This window comes from Anarrhichthys ocellatus, unplaced genomic scaffold (genome assembly GCF_004355925.1).
Source record: "Anarrhichthys ocellatus isolate YVR2014 unplaced genomic scaffold, GSC_Weel_1.0 scaffold7, whole genome shotgun sequence".
NCBI lineage: Eukaryota > Metazoa > Chordata > Actinopteri > Perciformes > Anarhichadidae > Anarrhichthys > Anarrhichthys ocellatus.
The window spans coordinates 11,324,274-11,339,265 of record NW_022280037.1 but is presented as its reverse complement, the minus strand read 5'-3'; the positions used below and the strand labels follow the sequence as shown (position 1 = coordinate 11,339,265).

General features: G+C 41.1%; 1 protein-coding gene across 1 annotated transcript in view; it reads left to right on the top strand.

Annotated features, from left to right (window-relative positions):
* stxbp5b (syntaxin binding protein 5b (tomosyn)) overlaps positions 1–14,649 on the top strand; it is a 24,371-nt gene extending 9,722 nt beyond the window's left edge. The window contains exons 6-27 of the mRNA XM_031847212.1: positions 63–126; positions 1,092–1,175; positions 2,153–2,276; positions 2,460–2,538; positions 3,729–3,883; positions 3,981–4,053; positions 4,400–4,547; positions 4,684–4,751; positions 4,890–4,930; positions 6,136–6,356; positions 6,620–6,804; positions 7,136–7,261; positions 7,507–7,658; positions 8,897–8,959; positions 9,057–9,113; positions 9,212–9,259; positions 10,600–10,650; positions 10,880–11,011; positions 11,783–12,022; positions 12,867–13,224; positions 13,319–13,484; positions 14,530–14,649. Coding sequence (XP_031703072.1) covers positions 63–126; positions 1,092–1,175; positions 2,153–2,276; positions 2,460–2,538; positions 3,729–3,883; positions 3,981–4,053; positions 4,400–4,547; positions 4,684–4,751; positions 4,890–4,930; positions 6,136–6,356; positions 6,620–6,804; positions 7,136–7,261; positions 7,507–7,658; positions 8,897–8,959; positions 9,057–9,113; positions 9,212–9,259; positions 10,600–10,650; positions 10,880–11,011; positions 11,783–12,022; positions 12,867–13,224; positions 13,319–13,484; positions 14,530–14,649 — 2,755 coding nt within the window. The remainder of the gene's footprint in view (positions 1–62; positions 127–1,091; positions 1,176–2,152; positions 2,277–2,459; positions 2,539–3,728; positions 3,884–3,980; positions 4,054–4,399; positions 4,548–4,683; positions 4,752–4,889; positions 4,931–6,135; positions 6,357–6,619; positions 6,805–7,135; positions 7,262–7,506; positions 7,659–8,896; positions 8,960–9,056; positions 9,114–9,211; positions 9,260–10,599; positions 10,651–10,879; positions 11,012–11,782; positions 12,023–12,866; positions 13,225–13,318; positions 13,485–14,529) is intronic.
* Positions 14,650–14,992: the final 343 nt, after the last annotated feature.

The following is a 14,992-nucleotide window of genomic DNA, read 5'->3' as shown; positions in this document are numbered from 1 at the left end:
CTTCACCATACTCACTCTCTCTGTGTCTTATTGTTTCTCTTCTGTCCCTAAAACTTGCACAGATCCACCAAGACACACCCGGGGCCTGTCGTGCACATCAGTGATAACCCCATGGATGAAGGAAAGGTACTGATAGTTGACCACCACATCGCCTGTGGAACAGAGATACATTTCTACCCTGAGACTTCAAACTAAACTGCACCGTTTTTTGTTTTCTTTTGTTTTTTTACCCTGTGGATATCTGCTCCAGTGCAGACGACACAATGTCAATACGGCTTGTGCAGCTACAATGGCGAATGATAGCAGAACATTTTCAGCTAATTAAAATGTCAATGCTAAACATCAGGTTTTGTTGTCAAAATCGGGGAGAAAAGGTTTCTTCCGAGACTAATCGTTCACAGAAACGTTCCATAATGTTACGCAGACTAAATCCTGTCAGGAGAGATGCTGTGATCTCAACAGTCACTGTAGATTGTGGCAGTTACTAGGGCTCGTAAAATACATAGCTAATTAGACCAATGCAACATGTTTATGCTGCTTTGAATATTTTTTTAATATTTTAAATATATGTATGTGTGTATATATACTGTGTGTGTGTGTGTGTGTGTGTGTGTGTATATATATATATATTTTTTTTTTTTTTTTTAATGGGTGTGTGTTTTTCTTTTCATTTTATTTATTGATGCAATCTCATAAGAATTTTTTGGAAAATAATATGGAAAATTGGTATACCATAGGAAATCAACAAACATGGGAAATATTGTTTTTTCAGTAGATCTTGATTTTATTATTAAGATTTAAAAAATGATTTCAAGGAAATTCCTTTGGGAATCAACTACTGAATACTATCTGTGTGTTAGGAACTCTTTCCTCTATAATTATTAACAAATTACATAATTCCTTCACGGACAGGTCGTAGGACATGATTGAGAGATGATCAGTGTAATAAAGTGTTGTTAAAGATGACTCATGCTTTGATCATCACAGACGGTGATGGTGCAGCCGTGTGACCTCCAGGCTGAGTTACATGTGCAGAATGTGGTTTCACAGAAATCAGCTGAGCTCTGCTTCACGTCTCTCTCTTCTCTCAGCTTCTGATTGGATTTGAGTGTGGGATAGTGGTGTTGTGGGATTTGAAGTCCAAAAAAGCTGACTGCCGCTACAGTTATGATGAGGTAAGGCATTTTTTCTTTTTCTCACTGTTGTCCCTGCAACATGTCTGGTCTTGTTATGTTGTGTTTTCTCATGAAACCTGAAATAGCTGCTCATTGGGCCCTTTTGAGGTGTCTCAAGTTCCTTTTGTGTTCCAAGAAGCATTATCTCAAAGCATCAAATGTGCTGTAGCACTTTAAAGGCATACTTTGCAGGAATTGTTGCTTACTGTTTGTAAAACAACATCCAAAGTCGACCCCTCCTCCCTCCGGCTTGACGACACCAGGATCGCACGCCCGCTGACCGTGGTTGCCGGAATACAGCCAAGTGTACCCACTTCTAGTGGGTCTTCAGGGATAATTCAGAGGGAATACTTTTGCACGAATCTATAAATTTTGGGGGTGAAACTCTACGTTTTAAAGGATACGTCTGGTCATATTTTACGTTCTTCTAATTGTCATCCCGTGAATCAAAACCCATGAAAAGACCTAAACTATCAATGAACGGATCCTTCAAACAAGCAAAGCCCGATATATCTTATTCCTCTGTGCCATAGAGCCCATTGTCGTCCAAAAACTATTAAACTGAGTAATGTGTTCCTTCATTTGATTAACTGGCGCACTGTGGTTTACTTTGAGCCGATCCCACATACAAACACACTTGCATGTGCACCAAATGTGTAAACGTAGTCCCCAACAAATGTACGTCCTCCTGTTGAATCGCTCAGCTGCTTTAGGAAATGATTTAAGTTGAAAGTACAAATACGTGATCCACTTTCAAAGACTTATGTCTTCAGTAGGACCGGATGGGCGTAGAGCTGAGAGCCAACAGACAGAGTGTTGAGAGACTGACCAACGTACTGTTTGTTTTGATCTTGTCGTGGGATTTGTTCATAATAAGAAAAGCCGCCTTGTGCTTTGAATAGGCTGCACGCAGAGCCTCTGCGGATAAAATGTGCCTGAAGTTTACTTATCCCGATGTGCTGCTGCGTGTCTTTCAGGCGATCCACTCGGTAGCTTGGCACCATGAGGGTAAACAGTTCGTCTGCAGCCACTCTGATGGCACGCTGACCACATGGAATATACGAATCCCAGCCAAGTCTGCACAGATCATCACACCACACGGTTTGAGCTGTTGTATATACACAGTTGTATTGTTTATATGTTACGCACAGACGTATTTAATAGAAGCCACCTATGTCTTTAATACATATTGTAGCATGTGACTTCCTTGTCCGTGTGTGTGCAGGAGCATCATGTACATTATATGTATTGTAATTCTGCAAAATACACTTCGCCCCCCACTAGGAAAGCAGCCTAAGGATGGAAAAAAGCCAGAACCATGCAAGCCTATCCTGAAAGTGGAGTACAAAACAACAAGGGCTGGGTAAGTGTGATGGTAGCAAATCCACACCCATCCTGTGTCTTAACCGGCCGGAGTTTGAATCCATATCCTGCACTGAAAGTGGCCTTTCCTGTTATTCTATCGCAACAGGCCGGTCATGTTGACAGTGTCCTACTGTTGCTGGAAACTGGGTGGGAAGCTGGGAAGGCTCTGTCTAATTATTTTTACGTTCTCACCGGCTTTGTGTTGTTGTGATCATGAAATGAATCATGACAAATGATGAGCTGTTCCATTCAGGTCACATGTTAATTGTGTTGTGATCATCATCATTATCTGAAGAAGGTCACCAAGTACAAAGACAAAACTTTTCTGTGAAACATGTCATAAAACATTACCTAATTCACTGAAGCTAATCTAATTGTCCCCTACCTTCTTTTTTTTTTGTTTTTTTTTTTTAAAGGACATGTATTAATATAGTTGTCATTAAAATTAAAAAGTAGGCTCCTCCCATCATTAATGCTCTTGAAATGGGGGCAAAGCATCTCAAGAGAAATAGGGACGAGTATCGTTAGGATCTTATCGATACTCTTATCGGTTCTTTTTCATTCACCATATAATTGCTTTTTAATATATTAGTTAAAAATAATTAATTGAGAACATAATTAGAATTAATTTATATTTTAAATAAAACTACGTTCTAGAGCAGCAACAGCAAAGTCACTAAGCTAAACAGACTACCTACGGACAGCTTTTGTTGTAGCAGCTAGTGCACTGTGCTTGTTTAAAACAGTCGCGGTGTACGAGAGACGGCAGACGGGGAAGATTGAAATATCACTTTTCTACATGTTTACATGTTAATACTTGTTGAAGAGTTGTATCAATAAATGATCGGCTTTTTACCTGCGATCGTCTTATTGCACTTACTGTGACGTATGTTGTCGGAGGAGCCCCGACACACAGAGCAGTGGAGATTCTGCAGCGTGATAGTAAATTACACCAAAACGTTAAAAAAGAACCGGTGATGTCGGAGCTCATCAACACTGCGGTCGTTAATAATTTAGCCCCGGGGCCCGTTTAATACCGGGCTTCAGTCCCAATCCCTACAGTGGAAGCACAATAGTAAAATGTCTGAGTCCCTCTTCACCCATTTAACACAGATTGGACCAACAAACTAAAATTGTATTGAATAAACTATTAAAGTGTGTGTGTGTGTGTGTGTGTCCTGAACTCAGGGACCCGTTCATGGTCCTGTCTGGAGGTCTGTCTTACGATACAGTGGGGAGGAGAGCCTGTCTGACTGTGATGCATGGAAAGAGCACTACCGTCCTGGAGATGGACTACCCCATCGTAGATTTTCTAACGCTGTGTGAAACTCCATATCCTAACGGTGAGCTTCTGGGTTCTGTTCTCCCATCTCAGAATCTGGAGTAGTTCCCTGAAATGACGTCATTGTTAATTTTGTGTTGTTTTGGTTCTTTTGCCAGACTTTCAGGAGCCTTATGCTGTGCTGGTCCTCCTCGAGAAGGATTTAGTTTTAATAGACCTCGGACAGATCGGGTAATTATTCTGCTTTCTATATATAGTTTAGTTAAAGTATTTCAACCACATTATATTAAAATGCAGTATACAAGAGATACTGCTAATTATTTTAGTCACTCATATGACCGGTTTGAATCGCATATTTCTAATGCATTGCAATACATTTTGAAATAACGATTCCAGACATTTTTGTTTGAACATTAAATTGAATTTTCATGGAACATTTAAACTGGTCAGAGTATTGAACACCATTGATCGGCAGCAAGCAAGTTGTCATTTGCATCTCAAGTTGATAGACGAGCGCAGTTATTGAGAAGCTGGAGTTGGTTTTCAAATCGAACCTAATGGCACATTATCTTGACAGGTACCCGATATATGAGAATCCATATCCTCTGACCATCCACGAGTCACCGGTGACCTGCTGTGAATACTTTGTCGACTGCCCTGCCGAACTTATTCCTGCACTTTACTCTTTCGGCAGCCGGCAAAAGAGACAAGGTTACAGCAAGAAGGTGAATTACTCCTCCGTGTAATCTGTGTTTTAAATGCATTGGAATTGATTTTGGAGACGCGTGTGTGTATGCTGTTAACCTCGTAACACAACTAAAAGAAGCATGTTTTCTTCATTTATTTATTTTCGTTTTACAGGAATGGCCCATTAGTGGAGGAAACTGGGGCCAAGGCACTCAGAGTTACCCAGAGATTATAATCACTGGGTTAGTAACTCATTCTGAATGAAAGCATTAATTGATTTGTTGTTTTGATTCACAGGCAAACATGCCATTGTTACAGTGGACAAATTATATAACATTATTTTGTTTTCTTTCTGTCTTTTAAAAAAAATATGTTTTCAGACATGCTGATGGGTCGATCAAATTTTGGGATGCTTCTGCATGTGAGTAGTTTTTATTTGTTTTATTCAGTTCAGTTGTATAACAGAGCTGCCTCTGTAATGTGACCGATACCGAGTCATTGTTCTGTAAGTCTCAAGTCTTTGCACTCATTTTCCAAGTCAAGTGCCGGGTCCTAAACTTTGCGTTTTGACTCCTAAACAAGTCATATTGTGATCTTCACCAAATGTAATGCCATTTTAGCAACATATAATAATTATAATATATAATTAATGTATTCAATTTACAAAAATCCTGAATGCTTTCAAGAATTTGTATTCATTTGTTAAAACAAGTGCGACTGAAAACCTAAACATAAAAGAGCAAATTGGGAGAATTGCTGGGAATGAAATAAAGGGAAATTAATTTATTTGTGACACACCTTTTAAATAAAATACTTTTTAATCTTTAGCCTTGGGGCAAGGTATAAAGTGTCAAGTCATCAAATCTGTGACTCGAGTCCAAGTCATGTGAGTTGAGTCCACACCTCCGATGTATAATCCTTTCTGACGCAGGTTCGGTGCCGTAGAAGTCTACAGTTAAAAACGTACATTTGTACGATCAACGCAGTAATCAAACACATATCCGTATCATCAAGTCAAATATACATTTTTATAAAACACTTGCCGCTGATGTTTGCATAGATGAAACCTTTAAAGCCAGTGCAATATACAATATTTTGAATACAATACACAGTTATAGTGTATTGCAGTAACAATCAGGCCTCCTATCTAGACTTGTGGAAATGTTTGATTTGCAGATAAAATGGCCCTTTATGCACCTCCATTCAAAGTTAGTAAAAAGGAAAGTATCATGTTATGCATCAATATTTTGGCAGCAGTTTAGGAGAGAACGTGTCTGTTGTTGTTTTTATTTGATATCTATCTTTAACCAGCTTCTTAAGTCATTCTTTCCTCATAGATATGAATACTAGCTTTACGTAGTCATCGGACACAATAGATCAAGCTTTCTGTTGCCACCGCCATAGTAAGCTCTGAGGCAGCTTGCTATGCTTATGAAGCATGTGTAAACACAACAGTGTCATCTGCATAAATAAACAAGTTCACTCCATGACACTGTTTTTAAAATGTGTTTGTGCATAATTCAGAAGAACTAATCCAGGTGGCTCCACTAGTGTGTACTATTGAGCTCATGTACTCATGTATATTACCGTACCTGTCTTAACGCCCTTTTTGCACTCTTCTCAAAGTAATGCTTCAAGTGCTGTACAAGCTGAAGACTGCCAAGGTTTTTGAGAGGGCTCGGGGTAAGGAGGAGAAGGCCAATACAGAGATAGTCGAGGAGGACCCGTTTGCCATCCAGACCTTGTCCTGGTGCCCTGAGAGCAGGATGCTCTGCGTGGCCGGGGTGTCTGCCCACGTTATCATCTACCGGTTCAGCAAACAAGAAGCCACCACTGAGGTTGTGCAGGTGGGTAAACAGTCAGTCAGAAACATGCAGAATTGTAGTTTTGCACAAGTATGAATCGTTGTTTAGACCTTGAAACTGTTATCTGTTATAGTTTGATTTATTTTCTGGGACAGTTGGACAGTTCAGGGCATGACGGGTGTGGGAAAAGATGGTTCTGGCATAATTTCATCCAAGGCCAGAAGAGATGCGTGCATTTTTAAAAGGTGACAGTGAAAAACTTCCAAAAACGAGCCTTTTTGTGACCTATTCTCTCTCGCGTTTAGCTTTTGGAGGTGCGGATGCAGTGTGAGTTTACCGACGGGGAGTCCCCTGATCCAGGAGGGGAGCAGACCCCCACCCTGCCCACCCCGGGATCTTCCTCCAGCCCTCAGGAGAGTGAGCCTCCCACTCAGCCCTCCACAGGCAGCAACTCCTCCGACGGACCCAGGGACAATGTACCATGCCTGCAGTACGGACAATTACGTTTTCTTGTTCTGTTTTGCAAAAAGGTTGAACTGGGGGAAGCAGGTTGTCACTGAACAGACCAATTTAAGTGAGTGATGTAGTCATCCATTCACTCCTTCCAGCCAGCTGCTCAATCCTTCACAACATCAGTACACCAGGGGGGAAATAATCCTCTTTTATAAAAATGTTAAAAAATGAGGAACATGTTTTGACAGTAAAACGGTGGAAGGGGGAATAACACTAATAAAAAAAATGATGATATTGTCAGTGTGGCTTACCCAAAGGGTGATAATTCATTCCAGTGTAAAGTGCAGCCTGCTGTGTGTTTGATGCAGGGTGCGGAGCTCCCCGCTGAAGCAGTCTCCGGGCTACCAGGTGGAGCTGGTGATCCAGCTGGTGTGGGTGAGCGGGGAGCCTCCTCAGCCGATCACCAGCCTGGCTATCAACTCCTCCTACGGCCTGTAAGTCTACGCCGCCAGCGCACTTGTTATTTTGACATGCCATCACACCATTCTATGCCTACAGTTGTCTTGATAGTGGGTGGTTATCCATCTCCTGTATTTGTTCATCCTGTCACACACGACAGTAACGATTTATATAGTCCAACTGTAAATAGAGACGGCCTGTATCATAGCTAGGAGGTCAGGGCCAAAACGGCATCTGAATCCTAACTCCACCGTGTCCCTCGTCCCTCCCTGTGCTTCAGCGTGGTGTTTGGAAACAGTAACGGTCTGGCTGTGGTCGACTACCTCCAGAAAACTCTGCTCCTCAACATGGGCACATCGGAGCTGTACAGCCCTTCTGACCCCTACCAGAGGCAACCTCGCTCCCCACGCAAAGTGCGACAGCCCTCTGGAGGTGAGCTGCACTCCCAACATTTCTATGTCTTGTTTCTCTGTTGGTCACTCTTCATAGATAAGGCAGCCCTGACTAACATGATTAACCCTGGAATACATGCTTTGTCTGTTTGTTACTCGCCCTGTATTTCTTTTGCTAAAGCAGTCTTGACGTTCAGCTGAACGGCTCTTGCTCAGGCCGTTAGAGGTGGGTTAGTGAGGCGGGGCTGACTCTTGGCAGCAGCCTCGACTTAGCACCATGAGCACCGCCCCCTGCAGTAGCTCCTGTCCCTCAACAGGGGGCATCACTGACAGATTCTCCATCTGTTCAGTTGGACAGACCAAAGACGGTGAATACTGCATCAGTGCTGCAGTAGCGTTTCCTTTTGATTCCGTTTTATATGATGAAACGATACGTAGTTCATGTTTATTTGCTTGTTTCTGTCTTGACCTTTACTGTGTTTTTGTCATTCACTGTTTGAATTCACTTTTCAGTCTCAGTGACCTGGTGATAGATTCAGCACTCTTTTATTTGGGTTTTCTGCCATGAAAAACAAATTTTCATGTATGCAGACTGCAAGAATATTATCTGATGTTAATATTTTTACAGTTTCATTTAAAGTAGAAATCGAGCAGCACGCCTCTGAGACTCTTTTCTTTAACACTTACGATGTCCTGTCATTTTTTCTGTTTCACTGTTTTTACTGTTGGTCTCTTTCTGTGATTTGGTAAAGACTTTCCAACTGGCACGTCTTGCATGTCCAGACTTTCTAACTTGTATTCTGAGTCTGTGAAAAAACTACGTTCATCCCACTCCAGTAAGTCATGTTGTGTCTGAATCCCCCCCCCCCCTCCCCCTACAGTGTTGTTTTTCTCCTCCAAGCCTCTCCTCTTTCTCATAAAGATACACTCCCTGACTTTGATTTAGCACCCCCGAAGCTCACTTTTCAAAAAAACCGGGAGGAAATTTTGAGACTTGAGGGGACAAAATCTGGTAGTGTATCTCTTTAAACATGCCACGTATTTCACCAGACAAACAGTTACACCCTGAGTCAACAGATTTGTGCTAGGCTTGTGAAGTGAACTCAAGTGTGGCTTGCACTGTACGGGTAGATGCCCCTGCCCTTGTTCAAATATGACCCTTTATTGTTGTCAGTCTTTGGACTGTAGGAATTAGCATAGCTGTAGTAAGCCTGTCTGAGAGCAGCCCAGGAGGACTAATTCTGCAATGTTTAATTAAAACCTTTGTGGCTCCCACAGCAACCTGTGACTCAAACGATGGGTCCAACACCTCAGAGGACCGCTGCAAATCACCTACTTCAGGTAAGCCTCCCTGAAGCCCGAGTGCTCCATGCATACAAAGAGATCCTTTTATCATTATGAAGTACATCTTTTTCAAAGGCTGACCTTTGTCACGTAGGATCTACCTCACCTTGCAATTCTGATGATGAACGAAAACAGAAGTTCATAGAGAAGGGTACTGTATTGTTAAACGCCGCATGTCCCCTTAAATGTAAGCATTCCAAAAAAATGGCTGCAGATATCTGATTTGTCTTTTTTGAACCTTATTTCCAGTGAAGTTCAAAAGCAGACGCTTTTCCAAGACTGTTGCCAATGACTTTGGTACTGTATCATCCAGATGTATTCTTTCTGATCACTCACTCTTTCTCTCTGAATGACAGCGTTCTAACCTCACTGTGCCTCAAACCTGCGTCAATCTGTGCATCTTGTGCCAATGAAAGACAGAAGTGAATTCGGGAAATGTGTTTAACTAATCATACGGTTTGGGGATTTCTGAGTTGATTTACGAAATGAATCGGGATTCTTTATTAAATGCATGACAGGACGTCTTTTGAATTTCGGGCCTCAGATTTTCTATGCAGACCTTTGACAAAATGCTGCCGGCTTTTGCTACTCTGGCTTGTAAATATTATGCCCAATTGGCAAACGTTGCTTTTTCCACTGAACTCAAAAGCATAGAAAATCTGCTTCATGCCTTATTCTTTACGTTACTAATGTCTAACCTTGTCACTTAAATGTTGACGTGAATTATGTGCCCTGTTTGTAGACATTTGCTGTGTGTGTTTCTGATTCCAGGGCCTCAGTTCAGCGCTCCTCCTACTGTCTTTGCATAACTATGTTCACTGAATTGCCAATTACCTTACTTCTTGACTGCCTCTTGCTTTGTTTGATATTGCAGGCCCTCTGGTTGTCTGTGACGCCTCTCAGCCTCATTTGTATTCTCTAAGAGTTTCTCTAAGCGAGGTTATAGACTGCAACGGACAACTTTTATACTTTATATTGGCAACACTCCAACAAAGTTAAAAGTACGACCTCAAGTCAATTGAAATTAGAATATTTCTCTGAAAGAAATGCAGTGTTGTACACAGTAAGAGTTGTCCCATGTATGGCATAATATACTGTGTGTAAAGGCCTGTCACGGTCAACAGAAGTGATTACGATAAACAATATTTTTGTCATTTTAAGACCATTTTGTGCCACTGATATAATAATAATGATATGATAGCATGATAATGCAAGTACACCCTTTCAAAAAGCATTGAACATTCTGACTTTGACATCATGTTCGCTAAAATGTTCGTGACATTCTTATGTAAACAAACGCACTATATCGAGGTCAGAAAAATTATCGAGATCATATCCATGTATCGTACGATAAGTTGATAACGTGGTTATCGTGACAGGACTATGTATTTATGCACTTTATGTACAACAGTTGTCCGTCAGTGTATCACCACTCTTATGACTCGATATCCTCATTTTTGATTGCGCACTGATTTGCACAGTAGCAACAATGTCACAGATTGCTGTAAATGACTGTAACGGAATCTTTGAATTGTAATTTATTTCAAAAACCTTTTTTGATTTTTCACAAAAAAACATTTCCATTTTTTAGCCATCAATCTTTCCCCATACAATATGAGTATTTGTTTCTGTTACAGCCAAGATGTCACGGAAAATTAGCTCGTCTAGCGAGCAAAAGACTGACCTGGGTAAGCCAAAACATCCGAATTTTAGCTTCCAAGAACTTTTACATTTCTCTGCAGGTGTTCTTTTGTCACTTGTATCTTCTTTCTTTGTATTAAGTTCACAGCTGTAACGTACATGTGAGAGTACTTTGAATTGTCTAATAGCATTTTGGTGTGAATGTGAGACTCCTGTTGTCTTGGGATGTTGTACTGTAAGTTGAGACGAACACTCTGTCTTTGTTTGCACTGTAAGCAAAGGAGAGGTCCAAACAATGGCGCTCTGTCACGTTTAAGAAGCGCATTTGTTGTTTGAACGAAGGCAAGGCGCCAGCCAGGATGACCCAGAAGGGGGCCGTCTATAGAACTGAATCAGCCCCCAACTTCTGTGAGTGGACCAGCCATGGTCTGACTTGGGCTGAAGTGGGATAACTGGTACTAACCCCCCACCACTGCTGGGACTTTTGCTCTGAATTGGTTAACATGACACTAATCTCTCTCTCACGATGATTGTTTCGTTCTTCCTGAGAAAGTGCCGCTGACCTGACTGAAAAAAAAAATCTTGATTTTTCTCGTTTACAGTTTTTCCTTGTGAAGAACACACATGATGGGCGGTGTGTTTAGCCTTCCCCTCTGTGTCACGGATCTTTTTGTGTTTCTGTTGGGATCCCTCATTAGCTTTTTAACGAGGGTAAAAGCTTGTGTTTCAGCTGCCGTCAGCACAGTAATGAGGCATGAATAATTCTTGCTCCTTAAATACCAGTCCTTCCTTGGGAGTCCCTGTAGTACTACATGCATTTTTTTCACATTGAGAATGTTGTCAATTTAATTGCAAAAAAAAAGTACATTGTGGGAAGCATTAAAAGAAAATGTATCCTTGGATGTAAACTGTGCAAGAGCATCTCAATGTCAAAAAGCTTTTGACTAGTCATGTGATGACTAGTCTGTTCTGGTTTACTTCTATGAAGAAGTGAATATGATTGATGTGCTTCACTAAACATATAGTAGCCGAGTCTAACTAACATTTTAACTAAGTTTTGACCCAATGGATGTCATGCCATAACATCTCTAAGTCTTGATTAAACTTCTTTACCTCTTTCCTTTCGCACAAATCCTAATTCCTAATTCCCTGTTTTTTGTGCTCACTCCTGCTGTCCAGATACCAAGGATAACTGTTTCACCCGCTCGCGTAGTTCAAGTGTAACCAGCATAGACAGAGAATCTCGAGAGGCCATCTCCTCCTTTCACTTCTGTGAGAGTTACCCCAGGAAGACGGACAGCGTGGTGGGCCCCTGTCTGCTGGTGGGAACCACCCAGGGCACTGTGATGATGGTGGCCCTCAGCCTGCCGCCCGGTGGGGACCAGAGGCTGCAGCAACCAGTCGGCGTCTCCTCTTGTGGTAAGAAGTTGAGCTGTTCTTAAAGTAATTCACCACCAAGTAGGGATCTGCATGTGAGTGGGGAAACAGAAAATGTAATTACCTTAATAATGACATCTATTGACAAGCAGTTGGAACTGAAACATCAGTACTAGGACTTATCTCTACTGCGGAGTCGTCACTCCAAGCCACTTAAAATCACACTTTACTGACACACATGAGAACGCTAACTATGTGCAGCAGGGATTCAACATTTTGGATGAAGATATAATACAGTATTAAGTAAAGTAGTATTAATATTTAAAGCTCAGAATGACCCTTTCTGGCCTTTGTTGTTGGAATGTCTCGATGGTCTCTTGCACTGTCATGAGTTAAGATTTAGGAAGGAAGTGGTGGAGACAGAGGGGACATTGGGGTCACTTAAAAACTCGTGTGTACGGAGTTTTCTTTCCACAGTGTATGAGCCGAAAGATTAGATCAGATTCAGTCAAAAGATTCAGTTCCAGAAATCTTTTTGAAGTTGGTATCAACAATATCAAATCCCCACAGGTGGCGTTTTGTGCTGTAGAGCAGTATATATCACTTTTCAAGCATAATTTAAAAGTTCAGTACAATATCAGTGAGTCACATGATGGGGCATTTCAACTAAAACCTTAAAGTTTGGGCTTCAAATGCATTGTATGCTCATCATGTGCTGTACCCATTTTATAATAAATGTTCTAAATAATGAAATCCAACTTCCCTCGGTTGTTCTGGTTGACCGTATTTTAAGGATTGCAGCACTGAGTTAATATTTGCTCGATATTCAGTAGGCAGTGTCTGATGCAAATGAAAACAATACCTTTTTGTAATACTCGTTCTTCAGGCAGTATGGTCGAACTCAAAGGAGGCATTTTGACTATGGCCCTGTTGGACGCCACTGGAGCTCTGCTGCCCCCTTCCTACGAGCCGTGGTATGACCCAAACGCCTCCGATGAGGAGAAGGAGAAGAGCCGGAGGCGCAGGCCAGCCTCCCCTCCATCGTCTCAAGAGGGCCAGGATGCCCAGTTCGCTGTGCTGTGTTCGGAGAAACAGGCCAAGGTGGTGGCCATGCCCTCCCAAACCCGCATCTACAAGCACAACATCACAGAGACCTCCTTCGTGCTGAGGGCTGATGTTGTGCAGATGGCCGGAGCTAACTGCATCGCCTGTTTCTGTGCTAACGGGCATATCATGACTCTGAGGTATGACTTCTGGTAGCTTCAGTGCATTTGCGTAGCAGAATTCTGAAAGTCACAATGGGGTCTGAAATAATGTCTGTTCTTTGTATCGTTGCAGTTTACCCAGTCTACGGCCTCTCCTGGACGTGAACTACCTGCCGCTGACAGACATGCGGATAGCCAGAACGTTCTGCTTCTCCAACCTGGGTCAGGCCCTGTACCTCACCTCCCCCACTGAGATCCAGAGGATCACCTACAGCCAGGAGACCTGCGACAATCGGCAGGTCAGATAAATGAGTCGCACTGTGAAAAGTTTGGATTCATCTTTCATTATTAGATCCAATAATTCTAAGTGTGGAGAAAAGGCTTTCTATTTATGCTTTGAGGAAACAGTCTTACAGTGTGTGAGTACGGAGAACTTCTTGAACAGTTTGTGGCGGGCGTAATGTTTAATATTGCACTCGCAATTACAGTGTAATTTTAGGATTATTCATCAATCTTCTAATGAATCGTTGGGCTTCCAGACACAACACCAATTATCTCTTCACCAAGCGTCCTCGGAGGACAATTCTGGGATCTGTTGTTCAGATTTAGCATCAAAGGAATTACGGAGGAAACGGGGGCATTCAAGAATGAATATTCTTATTCAAAGCACTTATTAAAGGATAACTCTTTTATTTTTTTAACCTGAACCTGTTTTTGTGACTAATGGGAACATTTTTTTTATTGGTCCAGTATTGAGGGAGAACGCTGCAGACGTCAGCTGCAAAACGAGCTGCATTGTAATCATATCGGCCAATTCTGCACCATCGATTGTTTTTGCCACTGACAGGCTCCTATTGTTATGGACAGGATTGGTGGAAACATGAGTGACAGTTGGAGACAGGAATGCCGGGGTTGTCAGAGTTTGTTGTGTCGGAGTACAGAAAGCATAGCTTAGTGTTATCGAAAAGAATTTCAATGTCATGGCTGAATGTTTAGCAGATCTCAACAATGTAGATGGGACGCAAGATTCTCCTCCGAGCAAGACTCGGTTAGACACAATAACAAACAGACTGGATCAAGCGGAGGTAAAGGAAAAATTGTTTAACACTGGATCAATTTTTAAAAAACTAGTTGTCCCTATTGGTCACTTGGGAAAATAGCCAATGAGGTCACAAGTATTACAATGGTAGTTAAAAAAATAAATGGTTCTTTTCATGTGAATTTACATCATTTCATGCCCACTATTAGCACCTGAAATGGTATGGTATATACCTCATAGGTCAGTCTGTATCTCTATAGGGAACATATTGATTGAAATAGACATGATGTTTATGTCTTCCTCAGGAGATGCTCAGTGAGTTATTTACCCCCGTGGAGACACCAGAGGCTCCTAACAGAGGTTTCTTCAAAGGCCTGTTTGGGGGAGGAGCTCAGTCTCTGGACAGGGAGGACCTCTGTGAGTAAAGAATAGCCTAGTGTCAATTTCTATATCTATATATCTATATCTATATATCTATATATATATATCTATATATATATCTATATATATATATCTATATATATATCTATATATATATCTATATATCTATATATATCTATCTATATATATATATCTATATATATATATCTATATATATATATCTATATATATCTATCTATCTATATATATCTATCTATCTATATATATATATCTATATATATATATCTATATATATATATCTATATATATCTATCTATATATATCTATCTATATATATCTATCTATATATATCTATCTATATATATCTATATATATATCTATATCTAT